This window comes from Marmota flaviventris, chromosome 17 (assembly GCF_047511675.1).
Source record: "Marmota flaviventris isolate mMarFla1 chromosome 17, mMarFla1.hap1, whole genome shotgun sequence".
NCBI lineage: Eukaryota > Metazoa > Chordata > Mammalia > Rodentia > Sciuridae > Marmota > Marmota flaviventris.
In genome coordinates, this window is record NC_092514.1 from 62,915,270 (window position 1) to 62,932,036 (window position 16,767).

At 44.8% G+C, this 16,767-nt stretch overlaps 1 protein-coding gene across 1 annotated transcript in view; it reads left to right on the top strand.

Moving 5' to 3' along the window:
• LOC139702290 (serine/threonine-protein kinase tousled-like 2) overlaps window positions 1–9,048 on the top strand; it is a 33,772-nt gene extending 24,724 nt beyond the window's left edge. Inside the window, exons 9-11 of the mRNA XM_071603042.1 lie at window positions 832–943; window positions 2,363–2,470; window positions 6,525–9,048. Coding sequence (XP_071459143.1) covers window positions 832–943; window positions 2,363–2,470; window positions 6,525–6,698 — 394 coding nt within the window. The 3' untranslated portion in view covers window positions 6,699–9,048. The remainder of the gene's footprint in view (window positions 1–831; window positions 944–2,362; window positions 2,471–6,524) is intronic.
• The last annotated feature ends 7,719 nt before the right edge of the window (window positions 9,049–16,767 follow it).

Here is a 16,767-nt window from a genome sequence, read left to right on the forward strand (position 1 = left end):
CCCTATTTCAAAATTAAAAAATAAGCTGGGGATATAGCTCAGTGGTAAAGCACCCCTGGGTTCAGTCCCCAGTACAAAAAAAAACAAAAAACCCGCACTAATTTTTAAGGACTGGCAGTAATCTTAGTGGAAGCCATGGTTTTAATCCCCAGTATTAAAAAAAAAAAAAAGCAAAAACCATTTATTGATGTTAGAGACATCTTTAGTCAATGAAAGAAAACCATTTCTAGTTATATTTTAATGTTTGTTGATAAAGTGATTGTAAAAGGAAAGTCTTTTCTTTTGTCCCCACCCCATTAAAAAATCTGTTGGGGCTGGGGTTGAAGCTCAGTGGTGTAGAGCTTGTCTAGCATGTGAGAGGCAGTGGGTTTGATTCTTAGCACCACATATAAATAAATAAAATAAAAGTCTATCAACAACTTAAAAAAAAAAAAAAACCTGTGAGGATTAAATAAAGGTTTATGTAGCCCAGTGGTGGAGTGCTTGCCTAGCATGGGCAAGACCCTGGGTTCACTCCCTAGTACCACAAAAACAACAACAACAAAAAAAAAAAAGGATGTTGAATGACACTTGGATTAGCCATAGCTCCAGGAAAGGAGACTGCAGACTAGGGAGAATATTTTCCTCTTTCTGTAAAAAGAGAAATGTATTTTAATGCCTATATGGGCATTGCCACCTTCCTAAATCTTTTCATTGACTCTCATACTTTTCTAAGTTGATTTTAAATCCAGATATTGCAATTATCAATAAGACCTTTTATTTTGCCTTTTTATAGTTGTCTTAGATTTATATATTTATTTTCTAAGAATTTTTATTTCTCTTTTCTCCCAGGTATTTACCGCCAGAGTGTTTTGTGGTTGGGAAGGAACCACCAAAGATTTCAAATAAAGTTGATGTCTGGTCAGTGGGTGTGATCTTCTACCAGTGTCTATATGGAAGAAAGGTAAGGAAGAAGGGTGAGATAGCAGCTTGACTTGCTTCCTGGGTGGCATATATACATTGTACCTTGGTGTGGATTTGCTCTTGGAGTTAATCATTGGGTTATACTAAATGGAATCTCAAAATAACGGTTCAAAGAAAATACAGACTTACTAATAAAAGCTTTATGCATAAGCACAAATTCTCAAGTACAGGGTATCTAATGAATTCTGCTGGGCCATTGAAAACATGCAGTTTTGCTGTTCTCAATTAGATCCAGAACATGTTTTGATTCTCATAATATGTGAAGGGGTTTAACATGAAGTAGTTTATAGTGAATAGTCAAGATCATTCTCAAGGGGCCTAAGAACTAAGATTCAGAAAATCCCTAGACTTTATTTTTAATGTTAATGAAAGTGTGCTTTACATTTTACACTAGGGAGGTGGTGTCAGAAAGTATCCCTTGCCTCTTGTCTCTGATTGAGGTAATGTTATTTAAACAAATAATAACCCAGATAGTAAACTACATCTAATGAATTTTCACATTTGTTTTTCCCTTGTAAGTTTAACTTATAAAGGGATCCAGTTATGTATATATATTCCTATTTTAATCTTCAGTTTTGTGTGTCTCAGTGATTCCATTAGGCTATGGGTGTAAGCCAGATGGGAGCCCTGAAATACCTGTAAAATCTTAACATTTTGATTAGACTCCCCATACCAAGCTCTTAATCAGATGACTCCTTCCCATTTAACTTTTCCTTGGTCTTTCTCTTACCTCTCCGAATCATGGAGACTATTCAGGGAAACTAGTAGGGTTTAATTATTATTTATACTCTCTGATAATGTTGAATTGGCTGTTGATGGTAGTGGTATAGGTCATCTAGAAAGAATCGTTTAAGGTCTTTTGGTAGAAAGATGGTAGAGATGACAGTAAGCTTGAACTTATTTAAAGAGTTTATCAGGAAATGTCAATTTGGGGACAGATACCAGCACTAAGTGGCCCCAGTCCTTTTTTGTTCCCACTCTCTCCTTAGCACTTCTACTCTTTTACTTCCTTTTTTATACTTTTTTCTCTGCATCTTAGGTTAGCCAGTGGTAGGCACATGTGTGCAGTGCTTAGGCCCACAGGTGTCATTCAGAGTACAACAGGTTGCTGGTTCCTGCTCTGTATCTTCCCCTTTTTTATTGTGAACAAAGCTTGAGATAGGAAATGCTGCTGCTGGTTCCTGCTCTGCCTTGTTTGACCCAATCCTTAAGCTGTGAGCCCTTTCCTCTTATCTGTGAAAGGAGCAAAATGGAAAAAATCATCTCCAGAATCCCTTCCAGCCATGGTAGGGGAAATGTCTTCCCCTCTCTCTTCCCTGTGGTACTGAATTGTATTCTCTTTAATTTTAATCAGAGACCTACCCTTATTTGCTTGTTTGTGTTGTTTTTCATATGACAGCCCTTTGGCCATAACCAGTCCCAGCAAGACATTCTACAGGAGAATACTATTCTTAAAGCTACTGAAGTGCAGTTCCCACCAAAGCCAGTAGTAACACCTGAAGCAAAGGTAAGTTTAATCCATCAGCTAACAGAAGTGACTGCTTTGCTTTCTTTTATTTCTTTGGGTAGTAGTGGATATGTAATTATTTGATTTGAAAATCAGTTATTAAAAACATTAGGAAAGGCATGAGTTAAATATTCCTAAAAATAAGAGAAGAATATTGCTTATACTCTGCCCATCTCATCTCTAAGTCCAGTGAAAGGAATGTTGGTAGGTGGGTTTTTAATCCACAAAGGCTCCCTAGAGTCAGGGCAGAGAAAGGAGAGCAATTCGATGGTGATGTACCAGGCTTTGAGGGCAATAGAAAGGATTCCCAGCCTCATTCCTATTTAAGGACTATCAATTTTGGGAGTTAAGTCCCATGTGGGAAAAATGATATGAGTACTAAGGCATTGGGGTTAAACAGCAGTGAGTAGTAAACAGTAAAGTCTATACCAGTTGGTGAACGTGTATCTAAACCTTCACGGTGGCCAAGGAAACATGGAATGGAGGTGGTGAAAGAAAATTAAAATAATCAGTCTTGCAAACCAAGATTTCATTAGCTGTTCATATACTTGATCTCTTCTTATGTATTATCCAAAGCTACTTAAGGTCAGTGGTGGTCAGCTCTGTTGGATGCCATGGTCATTCAGAACTTTAAAGTCAAAGCAAATAGTATAAGTCTAATTCTTTTGTACGAATGTTTGTCTTGCTGTTTCCTCATGGCACACCTATGTGAAGTAGATTAGAAAGGAGTCTCTTTTCTAAGTGTTCTAGCTGATGTATTATATCAGCTTTTCCATGTATTACATGGAAAGAGGGAATATCTTTAGCAGTTGTTTATAATTCCTGACAGGATGACTTCTTGCCCCCATCATTTGGGCTTAAACACTCCATAACCAGTAAATTAAATCTGCAAGGGAGTGCTGTGTGTAGTGATGTACACCTGTAATCCCAGTGGCTCTGGAGGCTGAGGCAGAAGGATAGGAAAAAAAAAAATTTAAAAACTGGGGATGTAGCTCATTGGTAAAGTGCCTCTGGAGTCGATCCCCAGTGTGCTCCCTTCCCTCCCCCACCAACCCCCCCCCCAAAAAAAAAAAAATCTGCAAGGAAGGAGTTCCGTAACATTGCTAAGGCACATGCAGGGTTTCTAACTCCTGGGAGAGGACTAGAGAGACCTTCAGTGGTGAAGCCTGCCCTAATTTTGATGTCAGCACTGGACTCAACAGCTATATGACTTTGGGCTAGTTTACTTAAACTTTCTGAGTTGTTTTGCTTTACCCATGAAACAGAAATGCTTTCAGGTAATTGTGAGGTTCAAAAGGACTGAATCACTTGCCATTCAGTACCTTCTGCAGTTGCTCTTAGTTAATGACCATGCCCCATCTGCTATCTAGGGTAACACTGAGGAACAGGTTGCCTAAAAGATGTTTAATTTTCATCTGTCAGATCTCTGAAGACCCATTTCTTCATTTTGACCATTTTGTCAAATTTTAGTATTCATTCAATAAATAGATGAACAAATGTTCTTGACTTTAGAGTAAATTGAATGGACCTGCTATAAAGAATACGGAAATATCTGAGTTTTTCCGCTAATTGCCTCCTATCTGGCCTCTTCCTCCTTCTACATAAGTATTTCTCCAACCCCTACCCTCTTTTCTCCCTCTCCTCCCACAGCAAATATTTATTGAGTGCCTATTAGTCATTGGACAGTGTTGTAGGTAGTGGAGATGGAATTGTGAAAATGTGGCAATAAACTATACAGATGAGTTTCCTGTCCTTAAGAAATTTATATTCCAATAGGAGAGACAATAAAACGTAATTGGATGCATATTAGATGGTTATAAATGTTATAAAGAAAATAAATTAGAGTAATCGGTAGGGGAGAGGGTTCGCTAGGGAGGTGGGAACCCCTTTTTTGATGGCATGGATGGGGATGGCCTCGATGATGAATGGACATTTCAGGCAGTGTCTTGAGCCATTGATGTGAAGATGGGAGCCATGTGTAGATCTGTGGGGGAAGCATTCTTGAGAGAAGCAAGCACAGCTCACGTATGAGAATGAGCTCACAGGTCCACCACTTATGCAGAACAGAGGAGAGAATGGTAGAAAGGCTCTGGGCCATTGTGAAACATGGTGGAAGGAGGCGAGGGGTGTAATTAGGACAACTGTGTGATCCAGTTGCAGTTTTAAGAGCATACACTGGCAGCTATGTAGAAAGAAAATTAAAGATAGAAGAAGTAGGGCTGGGGATGTGGTGTGGCTCAGTTGTTGAACTCAGGATGAGTGCCTCTGAGTTCAGTCCCATAAATAAATAAATAAATAACATTTATTTTAAAAAGTAGTACTAGTAGTAGTAGTAGTAGTAGTTGTTGTTTATTTTGCCAGTGTCTGACCCAACCCTGTTAAACTTTTTGCATGTGTGTATGTGTGGCAGGAGTGTGTACTGGGCACTGAACCCAGGGGTTCTCTACTACTAAGCAACATGCCCAGCCCTTTTCATTTTGAATCAGGGTCTCATTAAATTGCTGAGGCTAGCCTGGAATTTGTGGTCTTCTCTTCTTGCCTCAGCTTCCCACGTAAACTGGGATTATAACTGTGTGCTACTGCATCCAGCAGAAAGGTTCTCTTTAAAAGACCAAGTGTTGTTATATTCATTTCTGTGAATTTGTTTTTATCTTCCAAATCTTCAATCAAGTAAGTAAGTATCTTTGATTTTTTGAAAGCCCAAATTTGGCATTGTGTGATTTTTGTTTTTCTTGGGTTTTTTTGGGGGGCGGGTTGGTACTGTGGATAGAACCCAGGGATGCTTTACCATTGCACTACATCCCCAGGCTGCCCTCTATGTTTCTTTTTTTTTGAGACAGGGTCTTGCTAAGTCACTAAGGCTGGCCTCCAACTTTTGATCCTCCTGCCTCAGCCTCTGGGTTGCTACAATTACAGGTCTGCACCACTGCACCTGGTGGCATTGTACTTTTGTTAATTAAACTTGGAAAAAATAGAAAATCATTTATTTTGCATTACACATTTTGTTGTAAATAAACTTAGGTTTTTTGGGCAGTGTTAGGTTCCCAGCAGAATTGAGCAGAAAATACATAGTACACATATACTACCTGCCCCTCCCCTAGAACCTCCCATATCAACATCAGACATCAGAGTAGTACATTTGTTATTATTGGTGACCCTACATTGGCACATCATTTTCACCCTACTGTAAAGTATAGGCTTTTGGTGATAATGATGCTTTAGACTTTTCAAAATGATTCATTTATTTAAAATAGTTGCATTATAAAACTGAGTAAATAGAACTGTCTAGTTGAATAATAGGAAGAAAGCAAGAGGAAAATAATGGTATATAGGTCAATGATAAGAATTATAGAAGTAAGACTACATAGCCTTTCATACCTAGTAGAAAGAAAACCGCCATGTTGGTAATAAATTCGAATTCCTTGTCAAACTCCCTCACTGTTTTTGTGTCTGTAGTACCTTTGGAGATATAGTCCTATTCAGTTTTCCCTATAATGCTTAGATAGTGCCTCATCATTTGCTTAATGACCTTTCACGGGAAGATAGGGTATGTCGGGAAAGCATTTCAGAGCCACTGGGCATGTTGCTCGGTAGTAGAACACCCCTAGGTTCAGTGCCCAGTACACTCCAGCCGCACATGCACATATTGTGTTGTCAATCATTGTCAATCTCTTTTCACTGCATTGGTGGTAGTATAAGCTTAGAATTTCCACTTCCTTGGAAATTCACATGAGACTGTGGTTTGTTGATGCAAGACTGTGAAGTTAGACTTTTCCCATCCAAACCAACACTTTTTGGTTGGTCTAGTGCTTTACAGGCAGGAGTACTTATAGAGGCCCTTCTGTAGCAGGAGGGAGTGGAGAATATTGCAACAGAGGGGTGCCCTTTCCTTATCTTCCCTGGGTCTGCCTGATGGCTTCCAGGAAAGGCCTTAAGCCCCTTCTCTTTATGAGATATCTGCTTCGGGCCCTGGCAGTAGTTCCAGAGCCTCTAGTTCCCTCCGGGGTGCTGGGATTGTCTGCTACAACCTTCTACAAGAAACTTTCCTTTGCAGGCTTTTATCCGGCGATGCTTGGCCTACCGAAAGGAGGACCGCATCGATGTTCAGCAGCTGGCCTGTGACCCCTACTTGCTGCCTCATATCCGAAAGTCGGTCTCCACAAGTAGCCCTGCTGGAGCTGCTATTGCATCAACCTCTGGGGCGTCCAATAACAGTTCTTCAAATTGAGACCGACTCCAATGCCACAAACTGTTAACACACAGAGTGGACAAACAGCATTCAGCAGCGGGTTTGGAACTTAGCGAATCCGAATGGATCTCATGAAACCTGTACCAGGTGCTTTTATTTTCTTGCTTTTTTCCCATCCATAGAGCATGACAGCATCGATTCTCATTGAGGAGAAACCTTGGGCAGCTCTGGCCAGGCCTCATAGGAAAAGGCCCCGCCCAAGGTTCTGGCGTCAACGGCCACTGTGTGTGGCTGCTCTGAGTGAGGAAAAAATTAAAAAGAAAAACTGGTTCCATGTACTGTGAACTTGAAAATATGCAGACTCAGGGGGGTCCCTGATGCAATGCTTCAGATGAAGAATGTGGACTTGAAAATACAGACTGGGCTAGTCCAGTGTCTATATTTAAACTTGTTCTTTTCTTTTAATAAAGTTTAGGTAACATCTCCTGAAAAGCTTGTAGCACAAAGGCTCAGCTGGGGATGGTGTTTGACTTCGGAGGAAAAAAGTTGCTATTGCCCGTTAAAGGCACTAGAGTTAGTGTTTTATCCCTAAATAATTTCAATTTTTAAAAAACATGCAGCTTCCCTCCCCCTTTTTTATTTTTGAAAGGATACATTTGGTCATAAAGTGAAACCCGTATTAGCAAGTACGTGGCAATGTTCATTCCAGTCAGATGCAGCTTTCTCTTCCGTCTGGTCTCCTGCTTGCAATTGCTTCTCTCGTCTCAGTTGGGAAAGAAGGGAGTGGGAGTACTGAGATGCGCGGGTTTTTGCCATTGGACAAAGAATGAGGTTAGAAGACTGCAGCTTGGAGTCTCTAGGTTTTCAACTATTTCTTCACAATTTGAACACTTGACGGTTGTCCCTTTTAATTTATTTGAAGTGCTATATTTTTAAAATAAAGGTTCATCTGTCCATGCAGTCCTCCTGGATTCTCTGAATGTAGTAACTATCGAAACTGTTCCAAAGGTAGGCAGAAAACAGGCTGGAAAGCCAAAAACTCAAGGGATTAGTAGTTCCTACCCACAGTCTTTGTGTGCTTGCTAAATGGTGTACATTTCTTGTTACCACATTATTAAAACTTGATCGGCACATAAGCTTTCTTCTGTTAGATCTTTTGGCAGGAAACAACCTTCTCCCAGTATTCTAAATTTGGTGGGTGTGTGCTGGTGTGTGTGTCTATGTGTGCATGTACACACACACTTTGTCTAACTCACTTTAATAGATATATTAAGTGAAATTTTTTTAAAAAAATCAGCTCAAGGAAAATAGGTATTTCAACTATGAATGTTCTTTTGGAACTAATTTTTAAAAACATTTGGTTGATTCTGAGACATGTGATTAACTGAAGATGGAGCTGAAATGGGAGACATGTGGCCCCACAGTGCCCTTGAAACAGAAGAGCCCTCGGCAGGAGAGGGAAGGAGTCCAGAGCCTGAACATGTGGTAGCCAGCTTGGAATGTTACTGACAGATGTGGCAAGAGGGCTCAGCCAGAAGTATTTAAAGACGTAGCATTCAGGCCTGCTTGTTTTCTGGGCAGGAAGGGAGTCAGGAAGGGCAGAGCTCTCAAATTGCTCATGATTCTAGAGTTTCTTTTACACGTGAAAAATGTCACTGATGACATGTTTTCTAGGACTGTTGTCTGTTTTGTGGACCTGCCCCACTTTCCTCAGTATCAAGCCATCTTAAGAGAAGGTGGAACATTCCAAACTGAATGGGTAGGTGTTATATGGAACGCAGAAGGAAAGAAGTCATCCCCAGAGGCCTTGGTGTTCCCTCAGCTTTTTAAAAACTATTTTATTGAAATAAAATGTTGATATTTATACACACATGCCTGTGTGTGTGTGTGTGTGTGCTTTTCTCTTTGATTTTCTTTTGTGCCACTGAGCCCTGCCCTTTTTTTTTTTTTTTTTTTTTTAACCACTGCCTTCAAGCTGCTAAGCAGAGAGCAGCAGGTTGATTGAACAGAGTGGTCTTCACATATGAAGAGATGAAGAGACAAATGAAGTTGAGACCATATTAAACCAACTAAAAACAGTTTAGTTCTGTGCTTTTTCCCCTTTCCTCTTTATAGTGATCTTGCAGTTTTATTTTTGTTTGTTTGTTTGTTTTTGGTACCAGGGGCACTTAACCACTGAGCCATATCTCCAGCCCTTTTTAGTATTTTATTTAGAGACAGGTTCTTGCTGAGTTGCTTAGGGCCTCACGAAATTGCCAAGGCTGATCTTGAACTCACGATCCTCCTGAGCCTCTGGGATTACAGGTATGCACCACTGTGCCTGGCTGCAATTTAGTTTTTCAATTTTTAAAGTTAAAATAAAAAGTTCATCTTTATGCCTTTTCTCTAATTTCTTGTCTCCTTTTATCTCATGGGCTGATCAGTGAAGCTCAGCATTCTGAAGAAGGCACCATCTCCCCTTGCTTTGACTGGGTGTAGGGCCTAGTTGGGCTTTGCCAAGTCAGAGCAAGACATCTTTTCCACTGTGTGGGCCAGCCCCGAAGAGCACACAGAGCACTTACCTTTCCTGGTCTTGGAAGGAGCCAGTGAAATCACTAAGTGGGGTTCTCCATGACAGACTTTGTTGCAGTGGGTTTCACCTTCTCTGAGGATAACCCCTATTCCCACAATGTTGATTCACTTTACACGGTGATACAAAAATGTTTATTAATTTGTAATTAAACCCAACTAGACTGTTTTGGCCTTTCCCAGTTGGGGGTAAGGAGAGGAAGGATATTAAAGTTTTAAGGAGAAAATTTCCTAGCCTCTTGATTTTCCTCTATTTCTCCAACTTCCAAACAAAGCCCTTACCATCAAGGGTGTTAGATGAGGGGTTCCTGGCAGGCAGCAGAGCAGAGCCCCTTGGACATTGTAGGCACAGTGGGAATGTATTGATTCATGTGACACATTTTGTGCCTCCAATGTACTAAGAACTAGGCTTGTATGGTGGGATCCAGCAGTGAACAGGATAGGGATGGGCCAGCTAGTGGCTCAGATCCAGGAGTGGGCACCCAGGCCTACCCAGGAAGAGATGAAGTGTGGGAGAACGAGGGGAGGAATTTGGGCCCTTCCATTGGGGGATGGACAGCATTGAGAGGGGAATCCCCAGAAGAGCTGCATGCACCCCACTTCTGTGGCTGTCCTGGCATACCAGCTGTCTTTTGGAGGTGTGTCCCCCTCCTGCTGTCTAGTCTTTCTTCCAGCTAAGATTAGCCATGAAGGAGCTCTTACATTTCTTAACTGAGAAAATAGCGCTCTTTAAACATAGTTATCTCTTAGAATCCTAGAGCTAGAAGCAAGCATTGACTTCTTCCAAGAAGGCAAAGTTTACAACTAGCTGGGCCCATCTTAGTGTTTTCTTTCTGAGCATCTTTCCTGCCCTCCCTTACTTCATCACTCACATTGCCCAAGCCATCTCTTTTCCTTCCTTAAGATAGAATCACTCAAAGGTTAAGAGTCTGAACTTTAAAATTATTGTTTGGGTTCAGATCCCACCTCTGCAAACTTGAGGGATATCTCCTCACTCTGGAGCAGAGTAAGGAGTAATGATAAGATAGGTAAAAGAGCCTGGCACATAAGAGGGGGGGGAAAAATGTGATCTAAAGAGGATCGCAAGTTCAAGCCCAGCCTCAGCAACTTAGTAAGACCTTGTCTTAAAATAAAATATTAGAAGAGGCCAGGATGTTGCTCAGTGGTTAAGTGCCTCTGGGTTCAATCTCCCGTATTTAAAACACACACGTACACACATACACACGACCAAGTGCAAGAGTTAGTTAATCCTGGAACCCCCCAGGTTCATGGGTTTTTGAGGTTCAGAACCTCCTACCCACCAGTGTGTCAGATGATACTTTGACCTGGGATAGGTAATTCAGACTTCCAGAAATGGCTCCTCCAACTTGAGATCCAACATGAATCTCTTCCTAGGTTAGTGGGTCTCCTCTTAACCTAGCTCCAAGACTGCTTCAGGCTGAGTCTGGGAGAAGTATCCTTTAGGTAAGTGGTTCTCAGAATGACCAGCAGCATCAGCTCTACCAGGAAGCTTGTTAGAAGTGCAGTCTCAGGCCCCCACCCCACCCACTGATGAGAAACTAGAGGCCCTGCCAGCCTCACACTTCACATCTCCACCCAGTACATATTCCACAGAATAGAACTTCACTCACAGGCAAACACTGTGACAGCTAGTTATGGGGCTTAGCTTTCTGGTGTCACCTCCAGTGATGATAATGCAGGCTCACTTTTGGGAACACATCTAGGGATGGTCTAGGTGGGGTCACCAGACCCCAAATTCTTTTTTAACCAAATCCATGCCCTTTAGCATGCTAGGCAAGTGCTCTACTACTGAATTACACCCCCAGCCCTCAGGCCTCTTCTGAACTCACCCATTTGGAAGTCAGAGATGAGACCCTTTGTTGTCAGATATTGGCTGTCATGGTGGGGACCAACATTGAGAGCCTCTCATACAGGCATCTGACAATACACTCAAGAACCATTCCCTCCTTTGTGCAAAGATTCTTACCCTGGGCCTTCTCTTAAAATACACAATAACTCAGTATTGGGATCTAACTGCTTCTGAACCTAAGCGGCAGCCTGGAGGTGGGGGGGTGTCCTGTGTGTAAGGAGAACCTGGGGCTGGCCTGCCCAAGTTCTTTGGAGGAGTCGGGAGGAGAGAGTAATGGAGAGCTTGCAGGGAGGATAGGAGAGATGAAGAGGAAGTGGCTGCTAGTGAGCTTTGTGGGTGGGTTGGAGGAACCTGCCAGAGGCTGGGAAAACAGGCCTGCCTGGGAGCAGGTCTGAGACCTCTTGGGGGCAGGGAATACAAGAGTGCTATTGTGCTGGAGGAGCCCAGCAGGGGCCCAAGTCTGGCTAGAGTCAGTGAAGGATGTGTGTGTGAGTGAGGCTCTGGGCAGGAGACCCCATGGTGTGAGGGTCCAAGGGCAGCTGGCTGGCTGACTTGGCCCCACCCCATTGGCCCTGGGTCAGGCCTCCTGGGTGTGGTGGGAAGTGTCCAGCCAGAGGACTCTGCAAATCTCAGCCCTGTTAGCCTCATGGAGAAGCCAGCAATGGTGGCCTCCTGTACAACTCAAGCAACTTAAGCTTGAGGAGGGGCAAAGGAAAGGGATTCAGCCTTCTGCTTTGCAGAGAAATTTCTTAGCTCTGTTGCTTCTTAGCCTAGGCATAGGCAAGGTAGAAGTATCTCACTGATTTTACAACCAGGAAACGGGCCCAGGGGGATTGGTGACAGTCAGTGGGTAGAGCTGCAGTGACTGGGAAGGGGACTGCAGGTTGAAAATTTTGTCAAGTGGATTCTCTTGAGTGCAATCTTTGGGGAGAGATGGCTGTGAATGAAGGTGGCTCTTGGATTGCCAGCAAAGTTCTAGTTCTGCCCTAATTAGGCCAATCCTAATCCAATCATATTTTGCCCTAATCCTGTCACTGGTCTCTCCTCTCCCTCCTGGCTAGAGCCGTTGGAAGTCTACTTTTAGGACCAGCCAGTCTGGACAGTATCCCTGTCCCTGCAGTGCAGGCTGTAAGTGAATTTAGATGAGAAAATGGGGGTGTGGCTTCATAGAACGTTAGTGCTGAAAGTTCCCCAAGATCATCTGCTTCTGTAGTCTATAGTTAGGAAGGCACAATCCTGCCCTGCCTGTAGAAAATATATCTTCTGCTCCTAAGCGTCCTGATTGGATAAGCAGGAATAGGTCAAGGTTGCCCAAGCCTCATCTGCCATCCTATGGTTACAGTGAGCCTTGGGCCTGGCTGAAGGACTCCAGGCAGTATGGCCTGCTGAAGTATCTGTGAAGGGCAAGTAGAGCCCTCTGTGGGTGAGTGAGGGACCCTGGAGGTGACACAAGGAAATGGGGTGGTGTGTTAGATGCAGTGCTTTGGACAGGGACTCAGCAGGAATAGCTGGGGGAAAAGGTGGCTGGTCCTCAATAGCAGTGTTCTTCAGATTTGTTGAATGGCAGCAACTCCATGATATACTTTACATCTCCACCCAGTACATATTCCACAGAATAGAACTTCACTCACATGCAATGCACTATGACATTTATGCTGGTCACCACCCTCTAGAAAGCTGGAAAACATTGCAGAGTTTCCAAGGTGCCCCATCTACTATTTGCTGTTCCACTGGGGGCTGGGAAAAGTTTGGCCAGCCTCTTGGGCTGGGTTGGGGATGGTGGGTCAGCTGGATGCAGCCACCTGGCTCCTTTTTTGGTCCAGGGCTCTACTCTGCCAGAGGCCTAGGGAAGTCTGGCTCTATTCCTGCAAAACCACCCTTTGCTTTTATATCCTCTGGGCCACTGTTGCTGGGCCCAGTCTTGCTTCAGAGGTACAAGTACTGAGTCTTGAGCAAATCCCATCCCATCCGTCCTTCCTGAGCTGGAGAGATGGAGGCAGGGGACAGGCAGCAGCAAGGACAGCATCTGAAAGAAGGAAGGAGGTACAGAAGTTACCAGCCCAGCCAGAGCTGTGGCCAAAGGAAGCCCAGACTCCTGGCTCAGCCCCATCCCCAGCACAGGAACAGGCTCCAGAGGCACTGCAGCTCCAGATTGGAGAGGCCCTTACAGAGCAGAGTGATATAGTGTCCTTCACCTCCACTCGCACTCACTGGATAGGGCAATAGAAAATTCTGGGACTATATCCCACTCTACTGTAGCTCATTCTTCGCTCAACTCTGTGGTCCCCTCCGTTCCTTGCTATAGTGCCTCAGGCCAACTTTGCCCCTCTTGCTCCCAAGCAGAAACCAGAGCCAGTGATTATCTAAGAGACATTGGTTTTGTGGCCCCTGCTGAAGCCTGGGCTCCCAGTCCTTGAGCCCTCTTGATCTGAGCTTAACTCCAGGGCCCTGCTGACAGCTGACAACATTCCTGTGGCTCCTCTAAGTGGGATTTCATGACCCATGTTCTTGGGAATCAGAGTCTGGACTCCTAGACCCCCTTTTTCCTGGAAGGCACTGTGAGATAAGCATCTGCAGCCCCTGGGGGAAAAAAGCCAGAGTTGGGAGTCACTTTAAAAGTGTGTTCTTCAAATACAGGCCTTGTGTTGAAAGTGAGTGGACTACATTCAGAGGCCCTCCTGAGATGGAGAAGCCCTTCTAGGTGTCACCCATAAGAGGGAAAAGGGTGGGATCTAAGGAGAGTGGGCAGAGTTTTCTTCTCAAGTTCGATTTGTGGCCATAATGGGGTAGTCCAGTCAAGAGAAGACAGACCAACCACAAAACTCCACAGTGATGTGGAGGTGGGGGAAACAGACTTTCCCAAGGCTGCACAACCTGGAGCAGGCAGAGCCAAACTTGGATATTTGGGGCCATGTGAATCCTGACTCTGCCGCCTTCCGGTGGAGCCCGTGGCTTGCCTGAGTAGAGCCCCATGGGCTTTCATTTGTGATACCATAGCCAGGGAGCTGGTAGAAAGGGTCATACCCCTTTCTCTACTTGCCTCAGGCAGGAGCTGCCAAGTCTGTCTTCACAGCCTCCCACCCTGCCTGACCACCCAGCTGCCTTCTTCCTCCCTACTTGTGCTCCCTTTTCCTCAGCTTGTGTTGTAGGCCTGGCCTGGAAGGGTGCTCTGCTCTCCCGGGTGCCCTCCAGTGGCAGAAGCTGCTAAGCCCCAGAACCAGAAAAGAGGACACTCATGCCAAGGAACCTACTAAGCACAGTGAGTACCCATACCCAAATGCATTCCTCAGAGGTTCCTGAGGCTCAGAAGGGAAGTGACTTGTTCAAGGCTGTGTGGCTAAGTGAATGGCAGAACAGGAACTCAGTGTGGTCTGGACTTCACTGCCCCAACTTGACCTGTTTGTGAATGTGAGGTTTTTGTTTTGTTTTGTTTAGCAAGGCACAGTGAGCATGAAGATGCTTCTGCCTGGATTCATTTACACTTCAAGATACCATTTTTGCCCACAGTTAAACACGTGAGATGTTGGGACAGTGAGGGGAGGTTGTATTGTTCTTGGGACACCCAGTGTCCTAATCCTGATAAATCTGACCCATGCACATCTCAAAGGCAGTGGGGAGGGGGCAGGGAGAGGCAGGCTAGATGAAGGGACAGGATTTGAAGGGAAGTGCCCTGATGTCCAAATTGCAAAGGAAGGCAGAAAACAAGGTTGCCCATTTACAAATAAGAATTATGAGCTTGGAAAGAGCTGAAGTAACTTGCTAACAGTAAAGAGCTAAAGTAATTGTCACAAGGTGGGTAAATGGAACTCAGATTCTTAACTTGGGTCTGACTCCAAGTCTGCACTCCTTTTACTAAACTTAATGAAATCACAGACACACCACCCTGCCCGCTCGCCCCAGGGCCTGTGGAAAGCCATTTCTCAGTATTGATTCCACTATAGCAAGTATCATCTTGGCAAAAATCCCCTGCAACCAGTCAGAAACCTCACTAAGACCCAAGCATCTGGCCTGATGCCTGGTACCTCATAAGCCCTCAGTAAAGAGCATTCAGCTGAGCTTTCATGGGAGTAGGGGTGGGGGTGGGGGGCATGGGCACAGAGGATTCTAGCCTTTCTTGAAAACAGATAAGGGTCTGGGTGCTGGGTTCCTCGAAATCCCCAGCTCTCACAACACACAAGGCTCCTGCAAACTGTGGCCATGTTCTGTTGACAACCAAGCCTTCCTAGGAGCTTTAAGAAGTAGGGAACTGGGCTGGATTCTCCACAGAATTGCCCAGATGTGGCCCTGCTCTGCCTTGCGAGCTCAAGATCAAAGGCAGATGGTGGCAGGAGTCCTGTGCTCAGATAGATGATGAGCAGTGAGGAACGCTGGTGCGCTGGAACAGGAAGTGCCCCCTTCCGCAGAGACTGGAACAGGGCCTCAGTGGCTTGAACTGACCTCTGTCCTGGCCCATGCAGTGTTCGTTCATGCTTCTCAGCCCTTGAGCAGAATCTTCTCTGCCTGGAATATGGCAAAAATTTCATCTACTTTTCCTTACCAAATGGAGCTGATAGGGCTGTGGCTGTGCCTGCCCATCTGTGTCTCCCGGCAGCTGGCACAGGGGAGCAGCACACGCTCAGTGACTGTGGGGGACAGGAACAAGCCCACCTCTTGCTGGACACATAGTGGACCGTGTGCTGGCAAGTCTTGGATTCTCTGGAGCCACATCACAGTCCGGTGATGTCAGGGAGTTGGCTTCTGCCCTGTCAGTGGGCGAATGCCAAAACCTATTCAGGCTGGTCAAGAAGCGGGGATCCAGCCCCATTCCAGAAATATCCTGAGTTTGCGCTCTTCAGACAGGGAGAGGGTGGCTCAGCTGAAGATGGCAAATCCTCAAATCTCTTGCAGATACAGGGCTGGTAGAGGAAAGACCAAGAGGAGGATCTTGGAGGCAGCCCCAGCACAGCCATTTGCGTGCAGGGCCCTGGGGGTCACAGGACATGCCACACCAAGAAGACACATCCCAAGGGGCATTGAAGAAGCAGTTTCCAGAAGGCCACCTGGCCTTGACAGGGCTGCCCAAGCTAGCCGTGTAGCCATGGAATGACAAGGGTTTTTTGGTGTGCCTGCCCACTGTCTTTCAGGGCCAGAGTGTAGCTAGTGGATCCTTTCCAAGACACCGTAGGGGGCTTTGGTGGGTGCAGCTTTGGGGGCATGCAATCACTGAACTGATTATTTGCCAAGAAAATCAGCTGGCACAGATGGGAGGAGCTAAGTGATGGGGAAGATTACCCGAGGCTGGAGAAAAAAAGAAAAGCCCAACTTGTTTGTTCCAAAAAAGTACCACGGTGGACAGCCCAGGAAAACAATAAAATTTATATTACAGTTTCATAGTGTATTTATTTGATTACTTGGAGTGGGAGAACGTGAGTCTCCTTTGCATTTAGGATCTCCATCCAAATGTCTCAGTCCTGTTCTTAGCCCAGGGATCACTGGCGATTTTTCTAGGGTTGCTCAGGGAATATGAGTAGACCTGGGGCTGGCCTCCAGCCCCTGACTCCCAATCCAGTGCTCTGCGCTGCAGCGGCCTGTTGCGTAATACTGAATAACTGGATTGTCTTCCCAGTTTATGAAATTTCCATTTGGTCCTTTGCTACCGGCCAGTTGGTGGGAGTGATGCCGGTCTTTTGG